The 27,125-nt window shown below is 44.0% G+C and overlaps 1 protein-coding gene across 1 annotated transcript; it reads left to right on the plus strand.

Annotated features, from left to right (window-relative positions):
• Positions 1-431: 431 nt before the first annotated feature.
• Positions 432-26,615, plus strand: snrnp200 (small nuclear ribonucleoprotein 200 (U5)). The gene is made up of 45 exons (XM_088624255.1): positions 432-725; positions 1,373-1,536; positions 2,148-2,319; positions 2,680-2,872; positions 3,197-3,252; positions 3,938-4,036; positions 4,548-4,700; positions 5,187-5,286; positions 5,617-5,753; positions 6,165-6,248; positions 7,062-7,235; positions 7,771-7,908; positions 8,725-8,880; positions 9,095-9,265; positions 9,764-9,957; positions 10,246-10,369; positions 10,775-10,924; positions 11,106-11,216; positions 11,556-11,687; positions 12,187-12,375; positions 12,741-12,938; positions 13,452-13,604; positions 14,171-14,251; positions 14,620-14,703; positions 14,925-15,031; positions 15,523-15,641; positions 15,854-16,008; positions 16,158-16,347; positions 16,659-16,832; positions 17,161-17,321; positions 17,909-18,136; positions 18,593-18,784; positions 19,277-19,455; positions 19,917-20,068; positions 20,621-20,729; positions 20,967-21,075; positions 21,563-21,752; positions 22,070-22,234; positions 22,510-22,631; positions 23,317-23,460; positions 23,915-24,091; positions 24,362-24,522; positions 24,927-25,008; positions 25,142-25,234; positions 25,708-26,615. Exons 1-45 carry the CDS (start codon positions 681-683, stop codon positions 25,855-25,857), a joined length of 6,417 nt encoding a protein of 2,138 aa, XP_088480381.1. The 5' UTR covers positions 432-680; the 3' UTR covers positions 25,858-26,615.
• Positions 26,616-27,125: the final 510 nt, after the last annotated feature.

Here is a 27,125-nt window from a genome sequence, read left to right on the forward strand (position 1 = left end):
TACCATGATTAATAATAATTATTAATATTAATAATGACCAAAGTAGCATAATAATTACCAATGACACAGTATGGCTTTTCCAACTCTCATAAGAAATGTCATTTAAATCATGTTACGTTCACATCCGGTGATAAAGGGATAATTTGCAAGCAAATTAAAACATCTTCAGATTGTTAAAATCTTATTTATACTTCAAAAATAAAGAAGTACTGATCCAAACCGTGTAAGTACCATAATCACACCTCAATTTAATAGTGCAATTACTGTTTTCGATTCATAATCAATACTAGACATATGCATTTCATGTTATACTGCAACATTCTCGCTTTTTGTTTTTTTCAGTAGCACAGTCCAGCACCTCGTATTTGGACTCCTGACCTCCCGCCTCCCCACATGACAGGTTACTTTTACCGTGCCCCGGAAGCGGAAGTGATCTGCGCAGTGGGCCCGGTGGCGTGTGTGTTTTTGAAACGCACAGCCAACGCGAGGGAAGTGATCAGAGTAGAGGGGGGCTGAGAATTAATTCCTAAATACTCTAAACCGTTATCCTGTAGCCGTAAAAGTAAGGGAGATCCCTGGATACAAAACGAAATCGTTTACAGACGTAACAGATATCTTATCATTCTTCTGCCGAGGTAGGCTTGAGCGGGGAGGTCGGCGTGTGAAGCGCCGGATCAGCCATGGCGGATGTAACTGCTCGGAGCCTGCAGTACGAGTACAAAGCCGTAAGTAGCACAAACAGCGCGCCATTGTAAATGTAACTATAACTTTTTGTTGTATTCGAGCTTGTGGCGTTCTGTAAGTTTTGCATTGCAAGCTGGAAAAAGTGAAACGTTTGCAACCCTACGTCGCGAGTGTGGGGTGAGATGGGACTGTTCAGTTCCCAATGTAGGGCTGATTTTTCTGTTTACAAGAGGTCTGTGTACCTTTGTATGCAGCAAAGGTGAGTTGTTGCTTAGTTTGCGCTATTCCATTGCATACTTTGGCTTTGACATAAACCCCTCTTATTTTATACCAGAACCTCAGAAGCTCTGGTATGAAGCAGGTTTCTTTGAAGTTGCAGCAATCAAAGATCCGGGGAGGTTTAAATGGCCGATTAAGCCAATAATTATGATTAGGATTAAGAGCTGACCTAGAATGAATATCTACAGATTCCTTGGGTCTCCAAGTTTTGACATTGCTGTTGGTTTAGATCCCAATAGGTGAGTCGGGAGCAAGAAATGAGAGGAGGTATAGAGTTAGTGAAGGAGCCAGTAGGGCCTCATCTGATCACTGATATTTACGCAGCATCTGTTCAGAGTACTTTGTATTGGTCTAAAATTATGATGCATACAGAGCTGTGGCTTGAATGTTTTCTTTTTCTCCCGAACAGAACTCTAATCTTGTACTGCAAGCAGATCGGTCTCTGATCGACCGGACTCGCCGCGATGAGCCCACAGGTGAGGTTCTGTCCCTTGTGGGAAAGCTGGATGGTACCAAGATGGGGGACAAGTCCCAGAGGACAAAGCCACAGATGCTGGAGGAGAGAAGAGCCAAGTAAGACCATATGGGTTTAATAGATCGAGTTCAGAGTCTTTCCTTGCTGTCCTGGGACTAGTGTTTGCCCTGAAGAGTTTTTTTGTTTTATGAGCATGTGGTGTGTAAACATGGCATAGTGGCCAAATGTTTGTGAACATGGCCATCCGCATAATATAGCCAGATTTCCCGGTGCAGGCTTTTCCTCGAAACGTGTAGGCCTGGAAAAAACACTTGAAAATAAAATGTCCTGGTAAAGGAAATACAATAAAGATATGTAGAAAATTCAGTATTGGGTACATTACTACGTGTTAATACACCTTTTAAATACTGGTGTGTTTTTTTTAACATGTATTTGCATGTGGTAAAATGGGAATAGATCAGTGGATGCTTTTTGTGATGCTGGCTCTCTAGACAGGTTTGGCTAGCCTTGTAATCCTCAAGGACTGGAACTACATAGCCCTTGTGTGTAGTTTTACAGAATGGGACTGATCGTGTGCAGAGTTACCTTTGAGGCACCTGCAGTGTTTAAGCCCACTGTAATGGAAGAGTGTGGGATCCTGTTTGCTGAGGCTCTGGCTGAGCGGTTCAGGGGAGATTGATGACCCTGTGCCCACTTGTTCTTCGTGCAGGAGGAGGAAGAGAGACGAGGACCGGCATGACATCAACAAGATGAAGGGTTTCACCCTGCTGTCAGAGGGCATCGATGAGATGGTGGGCATCGTCTACAAGCCCAAAACCAAGGAGACCAGGGAGACCTATGAGGTTCTTCTCAGCTTCATCCAGGCTGCCCTGGGAGACCAGGTGAGGGGCGTGTTTCAGTAGTCTCTTGTGGTGTTTTGACACATTACTGGAAGCTTTAGGAAGTTTTTTTCTGCAACACAGTGTGGTATGTTTGCAAGGTGTGTTGTGGTGTATGTGCTTCATCACAAAATGTTATCATCCTATTGCCTAATGACTTATATATTACTGCTTTATCGTGATTTTTGTCATGATTGGCACCATCTCAGAATCTTTACAAGTTACATTGGGTTGTAACATAGCTTTTAAGAGTGTTTACTAGAACATTAAGAGATGGGGGTTAATAGCATTTTCAAAGCAAAAACTCGAGATGAGGGAGGCTTCTTCCCTGTGACTGATCAGGCATTTTGAATGTCCTTGAAGCCCAGAGACATCTTGTGTGGGGCAGCCGACGAGGTGCTGGCTGTGCTGAAGAACGAGAAGATGAGAGACAAGGAACGACGCAAGGAGATTGAGCAGCTGCTGGGTCCCACTGACGACACGCGTTACCATGTGCTGGTCAACCTGGGCAAGAAGATCAGCGACTACGGAGGAGACAAGGAGCTCCAGAATATGGGTACAGAGTCCACCTGTTACTTTATCACAGGGGCAGCTAGCCTAGAACCTGGAGAGCTGCGGCCTTGTGGATTTTATTTAAGCCTGCATTGTTATATTTGGTTCTTGATCTTAATGGGTGAAAACACCTGTTTTGTTTAATAGTGATTGATGATTTGTAGGTGTGTGCCAGTCCTACAGTATTGAATCTTACTAGATTAGGATTAATACAAAATTAAATGGATTTATCATTTATAGGAATTGGATAGGAAAGATGTGGCGCAGAACAGTATTGTATGTGCATTCTCTCCTGATAATCTTTCATGTTACCATTTTTGTGTTGTAGATGACAATATTGATGAAACGTATGGTGTCAATGTACAGTTTGAGTCTGATGAAGAGGTGAGTATATGTGACATCTAACCTTACCAAATATAAAGAGCTGTAGGCTTCCCTCCTCCAAGAACCCCAATACAAATGAGTACAAAATGGGCAGAAAAATTCAAAGTTTAAATGGCATATGACCTGGAGGAATTTATATCCTGGCTGCCATGTGTCCCAAGATTTAAGTGGGAATTCTGAGTGGCGGGTGAAAATGAGTAGAACTTTTGATTGTCTATTATCTCAAATATTTGTGAAAAATTACATTGGTAGATTTGGTTAAAATGAATATTTTCTGGTTCTTGGATCAGATCTCCTGTTATGGAATCAATCCAGCATAAGATACTTTATAAGGCACAAAGGAATGTCCTACTCTGAAAGGCTTAAAAATTGTTATTTTTAAGTCAGAGAAGCCGAAGACATTTTTAAAATCCTCTACAGCGCTGAGGGTCTGGAATAAGCAATTCAACCTTATTGTCAAAGCTTATACACTGGCTTTTTACAAGAATCATTTGGATACGTTCCTGGTGTCAATTAGCCTCTAGCAAGCCAATGAACTAGATGGGCCAAATGGCCGGTCTACTCTGGTTTGTGACCTTTCTGCGGCTCTTGTGTGGGGCGTAGCGAATGGAGAAGTCGTATATGTGCTTACAGTTACTATGTGTGTAGCTGTATGTCAGTGTGCTGACAGCTGTGTGTGTTGCAGGAGGGAGATGAGGACCAGTATGGGGAGGTTCGAGATGAAGTGTCTGATGAAGACAGCGAGGGGGTGGAGGCCGATGTGGGCTGTACTCTCAGTGCCAATGTAAGTGTTGCCAGTTCCTCCTGTCTTATTCCCTCTCTACCTCTGAGTGAATCTCGTGTCTCTTTTTCATTCTTATTTCTTGTTCCCTGTTTAGTTTATTTTGTTTTAAAAAAAACTATATCCAAGATCAGAATATTTTTGCATCCTTTTTTAATTAATCACATACACTTTTCCTTTGCGTAAAAAAAGTCAAATTTCAATGTTTCAACTTGGAAAACACCTGGAAACTTACCGTTTCTGCTTTTATTTGTCAGCCATATTTCAAGCATCTGGATTCCCTTAATGCTCAGAATCGTTCTTCTTTCAAAACTCAAGATTTGTAGTTTCATAGTCTTGTCAGTTAGAATTGTATTTTTGTTCACAAGAGTTCGCAGATAATTGAGAATATTAGGGCTGACAAGGCTGAATGAGATTACTGCAGAAGATATTGCATTTCATCAAACGTGGCTTGGACCAGATTTTTCTGTCCTTGTCCCCCAGAAATGAACTTGCCTTATTCCTGTTTCTTCAGCTGGGCTCTTCAGGTGATGTCATGACTGCCAAGAAGAAAGACCTGCACCCTCGTGACATTGATGCCTTCTGGCTCCAGAGGCAGCTGAGCCGTTTCTACGACGATGCCATCGTGTCTCAGAAGAAGGCAGATGAGGTGCTGGAGATCTTGAAGGTGAGGTCGCTGAGCATGCAGACCACACATACCTCAGAATCTGGGTACCCCAAATAAGAGCTCTTCCCATCCCTTCAATAAGGAGAAAATTATCCAGATTCTGGGCCTCCACTGAAAAATATAGTAAAACCTGGAAACCAACTTCGGTGTTAGCTGACATTTCTTCTTCACAATATTCTGATTGCACGGATTTCAAAACGTGTATTATATTTTCCTTGAAGCAGCATGGCAGTAGTAAATGTGTGCGACGGTAATAATCGTCTTTTAGTGAAGTAGAAAACAAAAACTTGAAGGTGATTCGTTTTTATTTCCTGTCCTGGTTCTTGAACACCTGTATGGTGTCTTCAGTCAAGTAGGTTCGTGTCTGTCCTGCAGGCAGCATCTGTCTTTTCTAAACATTAGAACACCAGGGAAGGAGAGCAAAGGTTTAGATGTTGGTGGTGGGGTCGGTTCAGTGTATTGGGAGATGTTTGTGTTGCTTTACAGACGGCCAGTGACGACAGGGAGTGTGAGAACCAGCTGGTCCTGCTTCTGGGCTTCAATACCTTTGACTTCATCAAGGTCCTCCGACAGCACCGACGAATGAGTGAGTCTGTGCTGGTGGTACCTGTGTTTGTGTGGAGGAGTGTGGTGGGCGTAAATGACAGGTCTTGCTCATTGTAATGTTTTACACAGTAGCATAGCAGTTACAGGTTACATGGGGATTAGGCTGAAATACAGCTTGGGGAGTACAAGTGTTTTGCTTACATTTTAATGATGACATTCCAGCTGATTTTTTAATTATTATTTAGGGTGAACAAGCAGCATGTTTTAATGCAACTTAAGCTGAACTGAATGATAAAATCGCAGCTTAAACTCTGTGATAGAGAAGTTATTCCTCTCCGTCACTCACATATTCTGTGCTGTTGCTCCTCAGTCCAGTACTGTACCATGCTGGCCAGCGCTCAGAGTGAGGCGGAAAAGGAGAGGATTATTAGTAAAATGGAAGCAGACCCCGATCTATCCAAAGTGCTGTACCAGCTCCAGGAAACTGAGAAAGAGGACATTATTCGGGTAAGAGATGAGTGTTCAAGATATTAATTGCACTACCAATTACCTCTTTTGGCATGTTATTGCTTCAAATCTCGTTCATATTACTTCTAATCAAACCTGCACTTAATTATTTGCTAAGCTCTACGTTCCATTACATTTAAAATAAAGGAGGACTTTAACATTCAAGATGTAACTGTTTAACATTCAAGATGTAACTGTTTTAAATATCACCCTTTATACCAGTATAAAGTTTTATTAATAGTAAAGTATATACCAAGAAATGCTAAACTGTCCTGATCTACCTAGGACTGGAACTGGGAATTATCTTGTGCTAAATAGGCCTAAAAATGAAGTGTGCCAGTACTGGAAGTAGGGCTGCAGTGCTTTGCCTAGAGGGAAGCTGTCTGAGTGGGGGTGTGTTCCTTGCTGCAGGAGGAGCGGTCTAGGAGGGAGCGAGTGAGGAAATCCCGAGTGGATAACGACCTGGAGGCCATGGACCTGGACCAGCAGGGGGAGGTGAGGCCCAGCATTTTCTTCCTCCTGACACTGCGGCCACTTTCCTAGTTTTGATTCAGTTTAGGATATATAATACAGGACAAGGTTACACATAGCAGCCTGACCCATTACTTATGCAAACCTGAGCTCAGCTAATTGTCTCTGGTTTTGTGTTACCCCCCCTGAAATATCCAGTGACAATACTATCTATAAGAATATTTTAAATGAAGAGAAATTTAACAGTAAGTACTTTTCATCATTGAGTTTGAGGTAGGTGTTTGACAGTAGATCAAGCTGTGATTGTAAATAGAGTGGAAGAATATAATGAAACATCTGCGAGGTTGTACAGAAAGTTCTTTTTATAGGAAGCTAGTGAAAAATCACTTTGAACATGGTGGATAATCTCCAGGATCACACAGGATCACTTTCACTTTGCTGAAATGACTGTTTTCAACTGTGATGTTCCAGGCTCAAGAACGTCATTGGATATTCAAAAGCACGTTCCTTTAAAATGGTTATCGATCTGACTCCTTTAACCCATGTTGAATAGTAACGTTTGATTTTTGATGAAGTCCTTGTACATCGACTTCTACCCAGGTCAAATAATTAAGTTCTCATCTCAAAGTCAGGATATGTCAGGGCACAGCAACAGCTCAGCATAATAGCTAAACCAGTCGATTTCAAGTAAGAAGAAATTAGAAGCTTGAATAAAATCTGAGCATCACTGACAAATAAATGACTATTTCTGTTTATAAATTTCACATATTTTCCTAAAGTTTCTCAAATGCCAAGAGTAACAGCATTTCTCCTCTTACCCTGTTACTGTTCACCCAGACCCTGGCGCCCAGGCAGCTCCTGGACCTGGAGGACCTCGCTTTCACACAGGGCAGCCACTTCATGGCCAACAAGCGATGCCAGCTGCCCGACGGCTCCTTCAGGAAACAGCGCAAGGGCTATGAGGAGGTGCACGTGCCTGCGCTCAAGCCCAAGCCCTTTGCTGACGATGAGGTACAGCACTCAGCTGTCAGGGGGGTTCAGCCAGGAAGCAGCCTAGCTCCAGGTTCTGGTTTCTAAGGGTCTAGTCAGCTCATGCTCAATTATTACCATAACTTCAAAATACTGGAATGTTACATTTTTCACATAGTGCCTTGGCACTAGTTCTAAGTGTCAGCCTTTGGCATGACTGTCCATTCAGCCCTTGCTTGATGCACAAGTCCAAGTCCATCTTGCACAAGTGTTTATGTTTGCTCTAGTTCTAACATGTCCCTGTCAAAGCATCCCAAAGGGCACAATGTATGAAATGTTTTTAAGTTTTCTAAAACTGAGAAGGTGATCATCCTTTATCAATGGAAAAGTCCCGCGATCCTTCTTTTTACAGTCAAGTATGTCTGTCTGGTCAGAAAAATGTTGAATTTGCTTGATGTAAAGAAGAACGAAGCAAAATGTTTCAGACGGTGTAGTCAATGAAAATCTCCTTGTGCTGTGAAACTTATTTTCTTAATCTGACATTTATATATTGAGGTTCTATTTCTATTTTGTACAGGTCTTAGTGCCTATTGAGAAGTTACCCAAGTATGCCCAGGCTGGGTTTGAGGGCTTTAAAACTCTGAACAGGATCCAGAGCAAGCTGTTCAAATCTGCCATGGACACCGATCAGAACCTGCTGGTTTGTGCTCCCACGGTGAGTGTTGGCTCTTGGCTCTAATGAGCAAGATCACATGGTTACTGATTTTTTTTTGCCACCTGATATGTTGCCAACTGATCACAGTCGTAACCTATAAAAGGCAATTGTGATGAGGGATTCAGGGAGACACAAAAACCTGTTAACCTGAATCCAAAATCCTACGTCATAGTTGCGTGATTCACCATCGGCAGACAGGAGCATGTGAATGAAAGAGAAGAAATGGTTAGCAGTCCTAATCGGAACTGACATTTGCATTTTTTCACAAGCCCAAGTCCCCAGCAAATGTACAGGTTGTAGCGGTTGTGTTCTGTCTTGATCAGGAGTGTGTGTTTTGCCTTGGCATTACAGACCTCCTCTTGTTTCAGGACGAAATATCAAGAAATACATTTGAAATTCTCTGGACCTGAACAAGTGGGTGTGGGGTTTAAATGTTAATGTGCTGATTGTTGGTGAAGTATTTAGTGGGAAATGGTTGGAGAGGTAATGGTTGTATAGTGCAGGTGAATAGCTGGTGTAATCAGGTGGAGAAGCTCAACTATGAAGGCCACAGTAACACAAACTGCGTACAATGTATTTTTACTGTACTTTGACGATGTTTTATTTCTTTTAACCATCCAGTCACAGGAATGGACAAGGAGGTGGTTTTATCTGTGTGTAGGCTTCGGCACTATTTAATACTGTCAAACAATGCAGTCAAATAAGTGTCAGGTTAGAGGTGGCGTGTCACAAGAGGGAACGGAAAGTACAAGACAGAGCTGAATGGGTGCATATCAAAGAGCAGGAACCTTCATTTTTTCCTACCCTCTTCCGCAGGGTGCTGGCAAGACCAATGTAGCGCTGATGGCCATGCTGCGCGAGATTGGCAAGCACATCAATCTAGATGGCACCATCAATGTGGACGAGTTCAAAATCATCTACGTGGCCCCCATGAGGTCCCTGGTGCAGGAGATGGTGGGAAGCTTCAGCAAGGTGAGGCGTCTATAGCAAAGTCGCTCTGCTACACTTTTATTATGTAATCGTTGCTGTGATTTGCTTCTTGTAGGATTAAGTTGACATAAGGATTATCGTGGTGCCAAGTTAAATCATTTCTCTCAGGATGTTTTAGCACTATATTTGTAGTAATCACTCTGTTAATATATATATATGTAGAGTGCCTTCGTTCATGTCTAATGCTGTTCCCCAGCGCCTGGCCAGCTATGGTATCACAGTTGCCGAGTTGACTGGGGATCACCAGCTGTGCAAGGAGGAGATCAACGCCACTCAGATCATTGTGTGCACACCAGAGAAGTGGGACATCATCACTCGGAAGGGAGGGGAGCGCACCTACACCCAGCTAGTGCGCCTCATCATTATAGTAAGTATACTTGCTGCCCCCATATCCCAGTAAGTAAGCTAGTAAGTGACCTGCATGCTGCTCATTCTGTTAAAATTAAGGCCAGCAAAGGCAGCCATTATCTCCAGCTGAGGTAAGGAGTGCAGTGATGTTTAACCTTTGGTGAGTGAGGTTAACATTTTCGCCATAATGATTGATGATGCTTTTCATAAAATGTCTCATTTGAGTTTATTGGGAAATGTGGAAATCAAACGCAAGATAAAGTGGTATCCAGATAAGGATGGTAGCATATTTGATATTTTAAACTACATAGACTTTACTGGGGGTGATGTGGTTTGTTTACGCACGGGTACAGGTGTGAAAATGACTTCAGAGATGTTGGGGAGAAGCAAATTTAAATAGTTTTGAATTTAGGAACGGGTTAAACCAAGCTAGATAGAAGAGCTGTGACTCCCAAGACAGGACTGGCATGTGTAGATTTCTGCTTGTTCCTCCAAATGATCCCGTTCCCGTCACTAGGATGAGATCCACCTTCTCCACGATGACAGAGGGCCGGTGCTGGAGTCGCTGGTGGCCAGGACAATCCGCAACATTGAGATGACGCAGGAGGACGTGCGTCTGATCGGCCTGAGCGCCACGCTGCCCAACTACGAGGACGTGGCTACTTTCCTAAGGGTGGACCCTGCCAAAGGGCTCTTCTACTTTGACAACAGGTGACTGTCCATGTCTTTACTCATGGAGATGGGTTGTGAAACAAAAATGAAAACTTGCTTCCTTACGGCTACACAAATGCTTGAAACAATTTAATCGTTATGAACTGTATTGCCACTGAATGCACACCATAGCCATTTGATCCATATACGGCATTTACCCACTTGTCTGTTTTGCAGAAGATATAGTAGCTAAAGATATCATTTCTCTCAGGTGGAAACTAGGTTTCTGCTACTGTTTTTTTATTTCAAAACCTGTGACGTTTGCTCCCCGTTTTGCTCTGCCTTCAGTTTCCGCCCCGTTCCTCTGGAGCAGACGTACGTGGGGATCACAGAGAAGAAAGCCATCAAGAGGTTCCAGATCATGAATGAGATTGTGTACGAGAAAATCATGGAGCATGCTGGGAAGAACCAGGTGCGATCCTCCCATCCTGACAGCCTAGTTACATTCATTGATGGGGATATGTATGGGTTTTGGGATGTTGCTGAAAATGCCGTTGTAAGAGTAGATGTGAGCTTTGAGTAAACCCATTATATAATACTTAAAACGTTGCATTGTTCTGTCATTTGCATCCACAATCCTGCAACTGGAAGGGAAAGGCGGTCAATTACAACTGTTTCCAAGTTCAAATGACCAGCTCTGGTTTTTTTATATATATATTTATATATTTTTATTCTTCTCAAATGTATCTCCCAAAATCATTTTGAAGGAGTTGTGTTTTATAAAAATTGTTATGTTGACAGCTGTGCTAACTCTGGTAAAGCTCGTCTCTGTATAACACTGCATTTGTAGTGAATGTTTCTAACCGCTGGTGTGCAGGTCCTGGTGTTCGTGCATTCCCGGAAGGAGACTGGGAAGACTGCACGTGCGATCAGGGACATGTGTTTGGAAAAGGACACCCTGGGGCTGTTCCTTCGAGAGGGCTCAGCCTCCACTGAAGTCTTGAGGACTGAGGCCGAGCAGTGCAAGGTGAGGAAAGGAGGGGGGGCATTGAGTAAGGAGGCAGAGCTGTAGCAGATGGGAAGTCAGTGAGGACTGGGCAGGAAGGGGTTTGGACAGCTCGTTCATAGCAAAAACGTGGGGTGGGGAAAAAGCATGACCCTGACAAGCTAAAACCTGCAGCAAAGAAAATATTTTCATCTTCTCCCAGAACTTGGAGCTGAAGGACCTGCTGCCCTATGGCTTTGCTATTCATCATGCGGGTATGACCAGAGTGGACAGGACACTTGTGGAGGACCTGTTTGCAGATAGACATATCCAGGTTAGCTTCTGTTTCTAAACTTTGTGCAGCTTTTCACTTGAGATCTGTGGTAATGCTGATACAACACATACAACTTGATGGCATTCCATAGTGATTATATCTTACACGTAGCATTGCCTTTACTGAAGCAATTTCCTGTGTGATTTTAAATATTCTGAGATAAATCTGAGTGGCATTCTAGTGCCTTGTCCTTTGTTGGAAATCATATCACAACTGGTTGCAGTTTCTGCAGATGTTTAAAAAATAATAAATCTGTGCAAAGCGTTGTCTTTTTTAAATGGCTGCTCCTCCGTATAGCTGTATGAGTAAAGATGACATCACGGTGGTGTTCTTCGGCAGGTGCTTGTGTCGACTGCCACTCTGGCCTGGGGTGTGAACTTGCCAGCACACACTGTCATTATCAAAGGGACCCAGGTGTACAGTCCAGAGAAGGGGCGCTGGACAGAGCTGGGAGCTCTGGACATTCTGCAGGTAAGTTAATTGTCAGTGTTGGGGGCTTCATACCACAGCAGACCTTTTCTCATTGGACCTTTTTGAATGATTTTAACCCTTTAAAGAGGTTTGATGTGTGTCAGGCTACATTCAAGAACTGCATGGAGGAAAACTGTTAATTAACTACAGTTACATGTTTATACATTTGCTTTTGTAGAAGTTGACAGATGTCGTCTCTGCTTTCTCTAACAAGTTCTACATTGTAATCGGCCTTGTACGTTTATAAATCCCCTGTGAATATGAACTTGGAATGTTTCAGCTGAATTTAACTTGTAGTCTTGAACTTGTTAAATATCCATTTCTTGATTTCGTTTCTTTTCTATAGGACACTTTATTTTAATGCAATATGAATATCACCCTGGATAGATGATAATTGTACAAGCTTTATGGCTTGTGCTAGACCATGCTGTTAAGACCCAGGTCTCAAGGGAAGTGTTTTGATCTGAATTGTTGACAAGATCATTCTTTGCGTTTCCAGATGCTGGGAAGAGCTGGGCGTCCCCAGTACGACACAAAGGGAGAGGGCATCCTGATCACATCACATGGGGAGCTGCAGTACTATCTGTCTCTACTCAACCAGCAGCTGCCCATTGAGAGCCAGATGGTGTCCAAGCTGCCTGACATGCTCAACGCCGAGATCGTCCTGGGCAATGTGCAGAATGCGAAGGTATAGCTTGCAAGCTATGTAACCAGTAATTAATGTGTACCATTATCTTATGTTTTCTGAAAAAAAGTTAGAAAGCATTATATGAACATCAAGTAAAGTAAATAGAAGCATTAATAATGTGCTGGCTGTATAGTTGTGCTGACACCTACCTGGCTCGTTATAGAATCTTGTTCAATAAACTGAGTTTGTGATTTTGAATCCCTCAGTCGGTTGATTCACATTTTATTACGGTTTTGCAGATTTCCCCATAAGTGTTGCAAACATTAAGTTTGCATTATTATGTCTGTATGCTTTGCTGTTATGTTACCCCGTTTTCATTTTTCTTTGCTACATTTACACTCCACTTTCTCCATGTCATCCTGCAGGACGCAGTGAACTGGCTGGGGTACACCTACCTGTATATCCGGGTACTGAGGAACCCCACCCTGTACGGGGTGTCTCATGACGAGAAGGCTGCCGACCCTCTCCTTGAACGGAGGCGCCTGGATCTGGTGCACACTGCTGCAGTCGTCCTGGACAAGAACAACCTGATTAAATACGACAAGAGGTCCGGCAGCTTCCAGGTACTGCAGATGAGCTGGGGGGAAAGGAGAGGAGCTCTACAGCACAGGATTGGGAACAGTTGTCAGCAGCTAGTTTGCTTTCCCAGTAATGATGTGTGCATTTGGTTCCTCTGACAGTTCTCATGAAAAGGCTGCTAAATTAGGGGAATAATACGGAGAACCTTTTTTGAACCAATGTACTATAGCATGAAATATGGTTGTAGATTTAGTTTCCGGTCTTTTAACAGATCGGTGGGATCAGGATTAGTAACAGTTAAAGGCTAATTTCCCTTCTGACCTACTCTCTTCTGTTCTCCTGTACCTAATTTCTTTGCAACTTTCCCTCTGTCCCTTACACTGAAGAAGAATGTTGTATTTCTTTTCCTTACCTTTCAGCATGGATTGAACCTTTACCTGTTCTAATGCTGTCTATGCATGCAGATGCAGCACCCTGCTCAAATCTCAAGATGTTTAGTGCCTCGCTGTGTGGTTCTCCTATATCACTGGCTTTTTTGCTTGCGCTTGCCCCTCTAGGTAACGGACCTGGGCCGCATTGCTAGCCACTTCTACATCACCCACGACTCCATCCAGACCTACAACCAGCTGCTGAAGCCCACACTCAGTGAGATCGAGCTCTTCCGCGTCTTCTCCCTGTCCTCCGAGTTCAGGAACATCACTGTGCGCGAGGTGAGCCTTGTGACCTCCCCCTGCAATACTACCCTGCACCATCCTCTTCGCACAGTCGTCAGGGATTTCTGTGCGACTGGAATCACACGAGCTCTCAGGCTAGGTTACGCAAGTCGCATGAGTCCGTTACGGTCTTTAGTAGTAGAAGCCTAGGATTAAATTTTAGTTTCATTCTATTAAATTCCCACATGGTTTCAACTGGTGTTAAAATTGATGCTTTGTGAATGTGTTGAAGTAGAAAGTGAGTGAGCATTTTGGAGGTTTGTAAATTCTCTAGTGCTGAGATCCAAAGCAACCTAATACAATTAGCAGATGGGCTCTGTGTGGATACATTGCTGTATAGCTCACGTACAGTAGAAGGACAGAACAGTCAGAAGTTAAGTATGTTGCTCAAGGTAATGCACCATGAGTCAGTGACAGGGCCTTTTCTGCTAAACATTAAAGAATGTATTGCTTAGATATATGCAGTACCTGGACACCATCACTGATGAATTTGATTTTAGACCTTTCCAGTTATGCACAGGGTAATGAGTTTTGCCTTCTTTTTTCCCCATTTTGTTAAACAGGAGGAGAAACTGGAGCTTCAGAAGCTACTGGAGAGAGTCCCCATTCCTGTAAAGGAGAGCATTGAGGAGCCCAGTGCCAAGGTGCGATGTTCAAGGAATCTGTAATGCCTGCGAGAGACTTGTCTTCATATTGCAGCAAACCTTCCACTAATCTAATCATCAGCTGAGATGTCATGTCGTTCCTCTCTGCCTGAACAGCAAAATAATTTATTCATTAATATTACATGAATATGTAAATTTATATCTTGATTTCGTTTGCCAAATTACAATTTTGAAGTTTGGATTTTAAAGAACGTTTTGTTAAATTACAATTCAGTATCCAATACCCAGGTATTAATGGATTACTTGCATCTCCAGCACAAGAGTTCTGTTCTCAGACTGGTTAGTTGCAGAATGTCAGGGAGTTAGTTCTCCTTCCAGTGTGTAAGTGTTCCTGTTCGTCTCTGCAGATCAATGTGCTGCTGCAGGCCTACATCTCCCAGCTGAAACTGGAGGGTTTTGCTCTGATGGCAGACATGGTATATGTCACACAGGTGAGTGAAGGAGAGAGAATTTCAACATAAGTAAGGTTGATTTGTGAGTCTTTGAATGTCATGGTGCATCATGCAAATATAATAGAAATACATAACCCTCTTTCTTGGTGTAAACACAGTGTCAGCATAGCTGTGGCTTGGTTGAGGTTATGACTGGTGGATTGTTTCAGAAACTTCATTGTTCCAGAATGTACCCAACTCTGTTTCATCTCTCTCTACAGTCTGCAGGACGTCTAATGAGGGCGATATTCGAGATCGTCCTGAACCGGGGCTGGGCCCAGCTTACTGACAAGACCATCAACCTCTGCAAGATGATTGACAAGAGAATGTGAGTCTTTGCCTGCTGTCTGCCACCAGCACATCCTAGGCTGTCATGTATTCAGTACAAGTAATCAAAGGAAAATCCTGCCCCCTAACAAAAGCAGGACAAGGCTTTTTTTCAGTTTGCTGCTGCTGCCCACTCACAAACCTTTTTCCAAGCAGCTTTTCCATGACATTTTGTCTTTTCAGGCCAATATTTTTTAGGGTGTGTATTTTCTGGTTGGTTATAAGTTGAGACAATGCAAAGCAAGTTACTATTAAAAAAATCTCTACCTCACAGATTTCTAAATGGGAAATTATATGAAACTGTTTTTCAGAGATATTGGTTTAAATAAGTATTTTAATACATAGTCTGTGTGGCATTATTCAGAAAGTGATTGGATTCCAGGAAACAGGACTCCTTCCTGTTGGACCTGTGGCTCTCGGGTTTGTTTCAGTACGCTAAGTGTATCTGCTGGGACAGGGTCATCCTCTAACCCACCAGTCTCTCCCCATCAGGTGGCAGTCCATGTCTCCACTGCGGCAATTCAGGAAGCTGCCTGAAGAAGTCATCAAGAAGATCGAAAAGAAGAACTTCCCCTTCGAGCGTCTCTACGACCTCAACCACAACGAAATAGGTGAATCTTTTATCACTTGAATCACTCTTCACATCCGATTGGACACCAGCTAACAGGACAAGACTCTTGTTCTTCTCCCTGGCCTGTTATCTCCTAGTAGCATAAATTCCAGGATTGTGCCACACTGAACGTAACCCTAGATGTACTGTATCCGCAGTACAGTCATTTAGGTGTCCAACACCTAAAGTTTCCTTCACGTTCTGTTTCTTCAGGGGAGCTGATCCGCATGCCTAAAATGGGCAAGACCATTCATAAATATGTGCACCAGTTCCCCAAACTGGACCTGTCTGTGCACCTGCAGCCCATCACGCGGTCCACTTTGAAGGTGGAGCTGACCATTACCCCAGACTTCCAGTGGGACGAAAAGGTGAGCTCTCCATCCCTCCTCTTCACTTTCCCTTGCTGATTGCAGTCTGTTGGTGTATCAATTGTGGTACAGATTCTTCTTTTGTTGCAGAACAAAGTCATGTCCGGTTCTCATAGGGTTAATCTTGGGAGTTGCTTCCCTCTCTGCAGGTCCATGGCACCTCTGAGGCGTTCTGGATCCTGGTGGAGGATGTGGACAGTGAGGTCATCCTGCACCATGAGTACTTCCTGCTCAAGGCCAAGTACGCCCAAGACGAGCACCTGGTCACGTTCTTCGTGCCTGTGTTTGAGCCACTGCCCCCCCAGTACTTCATCCGTGTGGCCTCGGACCGCTGGCTGTGTGAGTGAGCATTTTGACTGCTACCATGCGTGTGTATGAGACTAGATTATCACCTTTAAAGTGATAAAATGATTTTAGTAGCTAAAGAGCAAATGGTGGCTTTTTTAAAGGAGTGAATTCTGTCGGGTTTTCTGTCTTTCTCTTAGAATTGAACGAATATGGTGAAGGCAGTCTTATAAATAAAAACGTCAGGAGAGGATCTGTTAAAAAAACTGAGTGGAAGCGCCTTTGGTCCACTTCTTTGATTCATTTGTGCGCGATGCCAATCTCTGAGCCAGCTCCTGTTATTTATTTTCTTGCGTGTTCCACAGCCTGCGAGACCCAGCTCCCCGTGTCATTTCGGCACTTGATCCTGCCGGAAAAGTACCCCCCGCCAACGGAGCTGTTGGATTTGCAGCCCCTGCCTGTCTCGGCCCTGAGGAACAGCGCTTTCGAGAGTCTCTACCAGGACAGGTTCCCCTTCTTCAACCCCATCCAGACGCAGGGTAAGCAGGCCCCCCCATCACATCAGGGTTGGGGAAATAGAGGAGAGACTCCCACAGGACAGCCGATTTGAATATTCAGTGTTAATTTTCATGTATCATATCAAAAATATTCTATACCACTCATGTTTATGATTCTCCAGCTCGGCAAACCCTGAGATTCGAGATTCCCATTATGCTGCAGTCTGGTGATTTGTATTCTCCTCTCCTAGTGGAGTCTGGCCAGTGCCTTTGTCATTGCTCAATGTTTTTGGCTTTTATTGAAGATCTTTCTTTCCGGTTGATGGTAGATGGTTAATCTCGCATTCTGTCTCTGTGTTGCTCCCCCTAGTGTTCAATGCTGTGTACAACAGTGATGACAATGTGTTTGTGGGCGCGCCGACGGGCAGCGGGAAGACCATCTGTGCAGAGTTTGCCATCTTGAGAATGCTGCTGCAGAATGCAGAGGGGCGCTGTGTCTATATCACACCCATGGAGGCTCTGGCCGAGCAGGTAAGTGTTGCTGTAGCTCTGATTAACCCTGAAAAACAATGGGACCTTTCACCTAATTTTTCTTTCCTCTGTCCTGACTTGTTGCCTACATCATTTGCACCCATCTTAGTAAACGAGCACTACTGCAGAGGTGGGCAAGACCTCAGTAGCAATTTAGTCTTGATCTAAGAATTCATGAAGACCTCAAGACAAAGGCATGATGGAGTTCCTGTCACTCCCACCAGGCTGACTGTGCATCATAGAAAACTACAAATTTTACATCCAGTGCAAATATCCAAGTTGTGTTATTGACTTAGCCTTCACTGTACCTTACCTTATCATGTCCACGCTATTAATAAGGGATCCTCAACTCCTTTCTTTTATTGGGGCTTAGGATTTTCTGGTTTTCAGTCCACCTGAACTCTTAATTAAACTAGTCACTTAACTGACTCCCTCTATTACTTTTCTCCGATTTCTCCGAAGATCTTGGAAGTTCAGTGAATCTTGCTAGTCCAAAGTCCTCACTGACCTCTGCAGTTACTTGTGTAATCTTGTATGTTCTGTATAGTCTGCCTGACTGTAAGCTTCTCTGCACTTGGCCCCATCAGGTGTTTGCAGACTGGTATGAGAAATTCCAGGAGACGCTGAGCAAGAAGGTGGTTCTGCTGACAGGGGAGACCAGCACGGATCTCAAGTTGCTCGGGAAGGGCGACATCATCATCAGCACTCCAGAGAAGTGGGATATCTTGTCCCGGCGCTGGAAGCAGCGCAAGAACGTCCAGAACGTCAGCCTGTTCATCATTGACGAGACACACCTCATTGGGGGGGAGAATGGGGTAGGTGTTGGTGTGCTTCCTCTCGACTTAATTCAGGGGTGCTTAGTGTTTGTGAATACGGGTCCCTTTTTGACTCGTAGTTTCTTTGTGGTTCTCTAGAAAAAACAATAGTGTAGTACCCGTTTTGTTTTTGTGAGGGTCATGATCAGATTTGAATGAAAAGGGCCTTGACCTCTCTTAAGAGTCAGTTTGAATGAGTTCAGTATTTGCATGAAATAAAAGTATCTAGAGCATATGAAAAGTTGCAAATGATAGAAAGCCAAATGTCATACAGACTTATTGAAAGAAGCCAGGGTTCAACAGCATGGCTAACTAGCTTGTTCCACAGCCCTTTGGGAAAAGAAATGCCTCGTGTTCTTGGTTTCATATGCTCTTCTGTGTAGTTTTATATGGAATTATCTGTTCTCTCCTGACCCGTGTGGCACAACAATAACTCGTGCTTTCTCCCCAACACAGCCCGTTCTGGAGGTGATCTGTTCCAGGATGCGCTATATCTCCTCTCAGATCGAGCGGCCAATCCGCATCGTCGCTCTCAGCTCCTCCCTCTCCAATGCCAAGGACGTTGCCCATTGGCTGGGCTGCAGCACCACGGCAACGTTCAACTTCCACCCCAACGTGCGCCCCGTCCCACTGGAGCTGCACATCCAGGTAATGAGTGTGACATTTCTGTTACGAGATGTGGCTTGGTGGTTGTTTTTATCTTATCCTTTCATCCTAGAATCTTTATTGATCCTTAAAAAATAGGAAGAACATCCTTTGTTTATCGGAGCGGTCATTTTTTTTTGGAGTTTGCATGTTGTCTGTTTTCAGCCAGTTGCTCCTCCAACATCCCAAAGATGGTCAAGGTAGATTTGTTCAGCTGCTTTAAATTGCTAGCCAGGTCAGGAGTTTTCTGGTTTATCTGATACTACTTATATGACCGTAGAGAAACAGGACCTGTTGAGTTTGATTATTGTTGTTTTTACACAGTTACCTATCAAAAGTCTGGATGGTGCTTGATGTTTTTTGAGAATTCGATCAACATCAAGATGAGTAAAAATAAGAAATTGGGTCATGCTGAATTTGAGCCAGAGTTACCCAGCAGCAGCTCGAAGTGGCTTGAGGTTGCAGTGCTGTTTTTTTGTCTGTCTTCGACCTCAGGGTTTCAACGTGAGCCACACACAGACCCGCCTGCTGTCCATGGCCAAGCCGGTGTACCATGCGATCATGAAGCACTCTCCCAGCAAGCCCGCCATCGTGTTCGTGCCGTCCCGCAAACAGACGCGGCTCACTGCCATCGACATCCTCACCTTCTGCACTGCCGACATCACGCCGCAGAGGTGACGAATCAGCTTCTTGTCAAGAATGTTTTTCTGCTTTCGTCCGTGTACTCTGTTCAGCAGAGGTCCTACACTACAGGGAAAATGCTGAATACATAGCCTGGAGGTTTACTAATGTTGAGCTCAGCAGCCGTGTTTGGAGAAGCTACAACGAAAACAACTTTGAAGATCGTCTCAGGTCCCACTGCAGTCGCATGGAAAATGATTCAAGATCACAGTGAAAGAGGGGTAGAAGGGTTACTCACATTTCTGAAAGAGGATCTCAAGGAGTGAGAAGCTCTAGGCACTGAGGTGCCTTTAAAACTAAGCTCTCTTTCTACTAAAATGGTTTATTTTATTTGTTTCTCTTTGCATTGCCCTTAAATCTTTCCTTGGACCTTAAGTGTTACTTTCCGAACAGCTCAGTCTGTCCAATGGAGTGCCTTACAAATGATGTTTCCCTGGCCATGTTGTGTCCTCAGGTTCCTTCACTGCACAGAGAAGGACCTGTCCCCTTACCTAGAGAAGCTGAGCGATGTGACGCTAAAGGAGACGCTAGCCAACGGAGTGGGGTACCTCCACGAGGGCCTGACCCCCACCGAGCGCAGGATTGTGGAGCAGCTTTTCAATTCTGGTGAGGGGAATGAGACTGATTGGCATGGTCAGTAGGTTATGCCCATGGTCTAATTAGGTGGGGGTTGGCATATTAGCTTAGGAGGGAGACAGCCTGGTAATTAATTGAGATAATTGAACCTAGATATTGCAGAGCATAGAACAGGTCCACAATTGCTATGGAGAAATATCACACATTTGGTCTGCAGTAGGTATTATGTAGGTTTTGGAGATAAAATCTGCTACATAAATGTTTTGGGAGACAAGCTTATGGAAGGCACTGTGCTCCTCGTTACAAGGTAGATAAAATGTGCATTTACCTCTGAATGCATGTTTCACAGGAAGGAGGAAGGGGACTGTCTGCCAGTATGCATTTTATTCATGGTTGGGAGCTAAATTCACACATGACAATGTTGCACACAGAAACTCCATTTGAGGTCTCACACAGTTGTCATAGACTGAAGTAAAAACCGAATGGCACCTGCCTGTCTGTTTATTTTAAGAAAATAAAATACAGCACCATGGTGTTGAACATGCGTGTGGTATTCTGATGTGTATGACCTCTCTTTCTCAGGTGCTGTGCAGGTGGTGGTGGCATCTCGCTCGCTCTGCTGGGGCACCAGCATATCTTCCCACCTGGTGATCGTCATGGACACGCAGTATTACAATGGCAAAATCCATGCGTGAGTCTCCCACCCAAGCTACTTTTCACTTCTTGGTTGCATGCTTTAAGTTCTTGGGTTTAAAGCATGATATTGAGCTTCATGAACTTCAGTTCTTTTAACTGCCCACCTCTGCAGATCTGTTCCTTACAACTACGTTTTTTGTCTCGTCTATTGCGTTTAGACCGGTATGTGCATTGCCCCTCTAAGGGATTTACGTTAGTAAAGGGAAGCTGCCTCCTCTTCTCCGTCTCTCAGGTATGTCGACTATCCGATCTACGACGTGCTGCAGATGGTGGGCAGGGCGAACCGGCCTCTGCAGGATGACGAGGGCCGCTGTGTCATCATGTGTCAGGGCTCCAAGAAGGTAAGACTTGGCCGCTCCTGCTGGCGCCACCCTCACACAGCTCACCTGCTCTCGGCGTGCAACAGGGGAGAGGACTGGAGGAGTTTGGGAGGTCATTGAGGCCAGCTGGTAAAATCAGCATTTGAGTTACGAGGAGAAAGAAAATCGCAAGGTGGATTAATTTTTTACTTAGGTATGGCTCTCTTTCAGATCTGGAGAGCCACAGATATGCAGGTTTTATAGTGAGGTTTAATATGCCACTATAGGAAAGAACCTCAATGGAAATAGTGATAATTTAAACCAATTAAGTAATTAATGTATTTGCCAAATTCTTATCTGGGATGAGGTTTGACCAGTAGTGTCATTGAATTAGACGCACTGTTTGTTACAATACGTACTACAGTCTTCAAAGCTTTGGTTGGTTAACACAGAATCCTTGCAGATAGTATCATGTCTCATGTGCAGCTTCAGTGGTTGCTATAACATGCTCACTTGTCTTGTTACACAGGATTTCTTCAAAAAATTCCTGTATGAACCATTGCCAGTGGAGTCTCACCTGGACCACTGTCTCCATGACCACTTCAATGCTGAGATCGTCACCAAGACGGTGGAGAACAAGCAGGATGCTGTGGACTACCTCACTTGGACCTTTCTGTACCGCCGTATGACCCAGAACCCCAACTACTACAATTTACAGGGTGAGCTGCCAGAGAGAGCACCTGATGCACTTACACGCAAAGCTGAACCGCAATATAACTGCAGTCCAGGCCGCAATCTCCCTGAACAGGGCTCACAGCTACACCCCCTTGCACTCCAGCCTTCACACTCTGAACTCATCGCGATATAATTTCACAATGCATTCCTCCTGCACCACTATTGAATCTCAGGGTGAATGGTATAACGCTGCTGTACATGATGGGTTCAGAATCTGCACACGACGGCATTCAGAGGTGGCTGAACAATGCCAACTGAAAAGCACTGTCATAATGGGGTCTGCATCTCCCTCCTTCCACAGGCATGTCCCACAGGCACTTGTCAGACCACCTCTCGGAGCTGGTGGAGCACACGCTGAACGATCTGGAGCAGTCCAAGTGCATCAGCATCGAGGACGAGATGGACGTGGCACCTCTCAACCTGGGCATGATTGCGGCCTACTACTATATCAACTACACCACTATCGGTACCTCCCCTGCTTTCCTCTCACTTTGTGTCAAATGGACGCTATTAATTTCTTAATGTGCAACAGTTCTCCAGAATGAAATAGGAGGTACCCTAGAGTACCTCCTAGCACGTTTGAACTTTAGCTTCTTGTAATGCTTGATGCCGGTCAGTATTCATCAAAATTTTAGAAAAACCTTTGAAAATGAATGTAAAATAAAAATATTAGTTTCAATTATCCATTATAAGTATGCATTATCCATTTAATCTCTCATTCTTTTTTTAATCCCTTTTCAGAGCTGTTCAGTATGTCTCTCAATGCCAAGACGAAGATCCGTGGGCTCATTGAGATCATTTCCAATGCTGCCGAGTACAAGAACATTCCCATCAGGCACCACGAGGACACACTGCTGCGGCAGGTAGGGACACAGAGCCAGGGGATACAACCAGATACTGCCTGATCTGAAAGTTTCCGTCATGGTACAGTTCATTAAAACCAGTCAGCAGTTGCAGATTACGTGATCAGGTGCTGGAGTGCTTTACATGAGGGAGTGGGAGGGAACATTCACAGACTGAGATACTGAATTGAAAGAGAATATTTTCTTTCTCTTTCAATATAATAGTCACATCCTTTTGGAATGTGTAAGCGTAATCTACTACCTACATTAAGGCTTCTCCATTCCTTATCCTGGGGAGCCCTGATCTAGTTTGTGTTACAGCTCCTCTGTTTCTAAACACTGGGAATACTGGGATATATTGTCAATTCCGAATCTATTCATTTAAGAAAATCAAATCCTTGACTGTTGAAGGATACGTAGATTTTGATTCTAGGACATCTCCACATTAATTAACAAATCACCTGCCTAATTGAAGATCATTGTTTATTCTTGACCTCTAAAACCTGCTGGAATGGGACTCCTGACCTACTGTATATCACAATATCTGCATTTTCATGTTATGAATAAACCATGGCAGAACAATGCCTGCTTAACCGGGGCAATTTTTAAATAAAACTCCAGAAGTAGCAGGTTCCAATTAGTAGACTCCAGTGTTTATTTTTCATCTGGTCCTAAATGTTATTCTCTCTCTCCAATCCTGGCACAGCTGGCACAGAAGGTCCCCCACAAGCTCAACAACCCCAAATTCAATGACCCTCATGTGAAGACCAATCTCCTGCTCCAGGCCCACCTGTCCCGCATGCAGCTGAGTGCCGAGCTGCAGTCGGACACGGAGGAGATCCTTAGCAAGGTGGGCTTTCTCCCTCTTCGTGGACACCTCAGTTCCTCAGACAGCAGCCCCACAGTTCCGTCTCATCCTTGCAAGTGCAGGGAAACTTCTATTCAGCATGGCCATCTGGATCTTAGCAGTACAAAGTGTGTGGGTTGAGAAAACTTGTCAGTAGTTCAGCACGGTCTACTGTCTTATCAAGCTTACTCACTTTAACACTGGATTGAGCCTGCTGCTCTCTTGTGCGGTACTGGCTGCACGGTCTGATGTCCCTGGTCCAGTTCAGGTAGACCAATGCTTTCTGACTTTATAAATGATAACAAGGACATCCGTTTGATCTAGACTGTTGTTCCTAGCCAGGCTGATTATCACACCCTCTCCCGTGGTATGGCTGTGTTTGCCATTGATGCCCTTTTCAGTATTGGCACCGGGCAGTGTTGTACCTACTCACTACTCACTCTGTTGTCTTTTCCAGGCTATCCGTCTGATCCAGGCCTGTGTGGATGTGCTGTCCAGTAATGGCTGGCTGAGCCCGGCGCTGGCTGCCATGGAGCTGGCCCAGATGGTGACCCAGGCCATGTGGTCCAAGGACTCCTACCTGAAACAGCTGCCCTACTTCACCTCTGAGCACATCAAGCGCTGCACGGATAAGGCAAGGATCTCATCTCTGTTTACTCAGTCTAATTCTGCAGTGTTTGGTGTGCTTGTTTTTAAACCAGTCCAGTCTAGATCTGGGAATCGGCTCAATCAGAAATGAAATTAATCACAGAGACGTATGGTTAGGCCAAACTCTTGCGATGGCATGTAATAGAAAGGCATATGGCTGTATTTTTTCTAATATTTAAGCAATACCAAGGGGTGATCGCTCTGGCTGACCAAAGCAAAGTGTCTGATGTGTTTGTGGTCATGGGTCTGTTCCCAGGGTGTCGAGAGCATATTTGACATCATGGAGATGGAGGACGACGAGCGCAGTGGCTTGCTGCAGCTCTCGGATGGCCAGATGGCGGACGTGGCTCGTTTCTGCAACCGCTACCCCAACATCGAGCTCTCCTACGAGGTGGCCGAGAAGGACGGCGTCAAGAGGTGAGGGAAGGGCTCTTGGAGGCGGTCCTGCACTCCCATAGATTAGGGGTGAAAGACATGATGGGGTTCCTGTCACTCCCACCAGGATGACACAGTATCATAGAAATCTACAGACTTTACATGCAGTGCAAATATTTGAGCGTGACCTATACTTGACGTGAAAAGGGATGTTGAGGATCAGTTGTTTGTAAAGAATGACACGGGCATAAAGTATTATTAAAAACAGCTCTAGATGGTGGGGGAAAAAAGTCACGATAAGCTTTTAATCAGCAAGGTTTCTAATTTAACTGTTAATGAGTTTAGTTAGCCTATTCCTGGAGAATGGTTCACCGTGCATAATATGCAAAAATGTCTAAGGCCTCTTGCTTTCCGTGTGTCATCGTGTTAATGCCCTCTGTCCACAGCGGAGGCCCCGTGGTGGTTCTGGTACAGCTGGAGAGAGAGGAGGAGGTGACCGGGCCCGTCATTGCGCCACTCTTCCCACAGGTGAGGAAGAAGTTTTCTTTTATCTGGCGTAGAGCTGCTCTGTGGCAGGTGAACTGTGCAGTCTTATCTGGCCAGTTTTACTGCTAATTGGGCATTTTGTTTTCATGGCTCATCTGATCTCCTGTTTTTCCAGAAACGTGAGGAGGGCTGGTGGGTGGTGATTGGAGACCCCAAATCCAACAGCCTGATTTCCATTAAGAGATTGACGCTGCAGCAGAAGGCTAAGGTAAGCCAGCGCTGGTCATGGAGTTCCATTTTAGAGGCCAGCACCGAACAGGACCCAGAAAGTCCTCCATGTCCAGCTGACATCGATATTTGTCTCAATATGGAATATGTTTACATGATTATTAAATTAACAACATTGGCATCATTTCATTTATATTTCTCTTATATAAAACCTGTCAACGGGTACATGCTGTCAATCAGTAACACCGCTCATAATCAAAAGTGTGAAAAGTATCCACATGTACCCTTGTCAGATGTATCGTTATATCTTGCTCCTAAATGTAGTGTATTTAGCTGTACTATATTAAATTACCCATGCTTGCTGGTTAGGCACATTTAGTGATGCTGGAAAAAACACCTTATGGTGGATATCTCCTTTACTGCCATAGTCACTACCTACCAGCGTTACGGTTTCATATCTTTCTTGGGGACAATAAATAATGGGGCTTACTTGATTTTCTCCATCTCACGTAGGTGAAACTGGACTTTGTTGCACCTGCCCAGGGTGTCCACAACTACACCCTGTACTTCATGAGCGATGCTTACATGGGCTGTGACCAGGAGTACAAGTTCAGTGTGGATGTGAAGGAGGCTGACAGCGAGGGGGACAGTGATTCTGACTGAGAGTGATCCCCCCCCCAAATCATCTGGACTGAATCAGTCCTGGGTGGCCAGCTCCCTGATCTTTGTATATCACGATTTCAAGCTCTGAAACAATTTGTAAAAGGAAATTGACAGATTACGCAATGTTGCATTCCAACACAGGCTTTTTTGTCATATAATCAGGCTCGCATGTTACTATGCTACGTAAAGCGGAGATCTTAAGAATTCAAATCTAGGTTAAGTGTTATCTGCCCTTCTTAGGCCCACCCTCTACCTAAAATAGCAATGATCAAGGAACTTCAACTCCCACCAGCCTTTGAGATAGTGGGGATGCTCAAGAACGTGTCAGGTGGCTGTACATTAACCATCATTGATTCAGTGTTGTATGGTTATTTGTTCTGTCACGGATAACATTGCTAATGTGTACAGAATACAGGCAAATTAGTGCATTAGTCCTGCTGTTTTTAAAAGAGGAAATGTGTTAAGTAAGAAATGTTAAAACTGTCTTGCTGAACTTCTCCCCCCCCATAGTTAATGTAGATTGGTTTTTACATTTATTGACGAGTGGGTAAAATATCCTTGGTATTTTTTTATGCGATTAAGTGCTCTGAGAGGGGTGTTCCTCTACAAATGCTGCAAGTGAATTTGAAATTAAAGTTTTTGTACAGACATTTTCTTTCAATTGTGAAAAGGCTCGAGGTTGATGTCAAGTTTAGATCTGCAGTGGACGAATACAGCTGTCTGTCATCAATCCAAATAAAGACCATGAGCACAAAAAACAGCTTCTGTTCATTTTGTATTAAATTGAATTAACCTGTACTTGTTCCTTTGCAGCCAACTCTGATGCATCTCCCTGCTTCAACCTCTTTCTATTTAAATGTACATTTTCTTCAATATAAAGTGGATATCAAAACCTTTGTACACACCCTTAGTGAAATTTCAGCTTTTATTGATGAAAACACTAAACTCAAGACAAATCATGTGAGATCTTTTTTCACTTTTAATAAGCTTGTAAGCAACTATATTAAGTGAAAACAAATCAATAATTTTTAGGAAAAAAAAAACTTTCAATGCCTTGGCTGCATTGGTGTGCACACCCTTTATAAAGGGGGTTGTAACTGTGTTCAGATTTAACCAATCACATTCCAAATCATGTACAAAGGTAATCTGCCTTCACCTGAAATCAACTGAAGTGTTTCTGATTAGCCCTAAATAAAATCAGCTGTTCTGTCCCTGAAGGTTTCTTGGTTGCACAGTGCAGAGATAAGGTCTACATGGAGCTAATGGAA

Source organism: Lepisosteus platostomus, chromosome 3 (genome assembly GCF_059453375.1).
Source record: "Lepisosteus platostomus isolate fLepPlt1 chromosome 3, fLepPlt1.hap1, whole genome shotgun sequence".
Classification (NCBI taxonomy): Eukaryota; Metazoa; Chordata; class Actinopteri; order Semionotiformes; family Lepisosteidae; genus Lepisosteus; species Lepisosteus platostomus.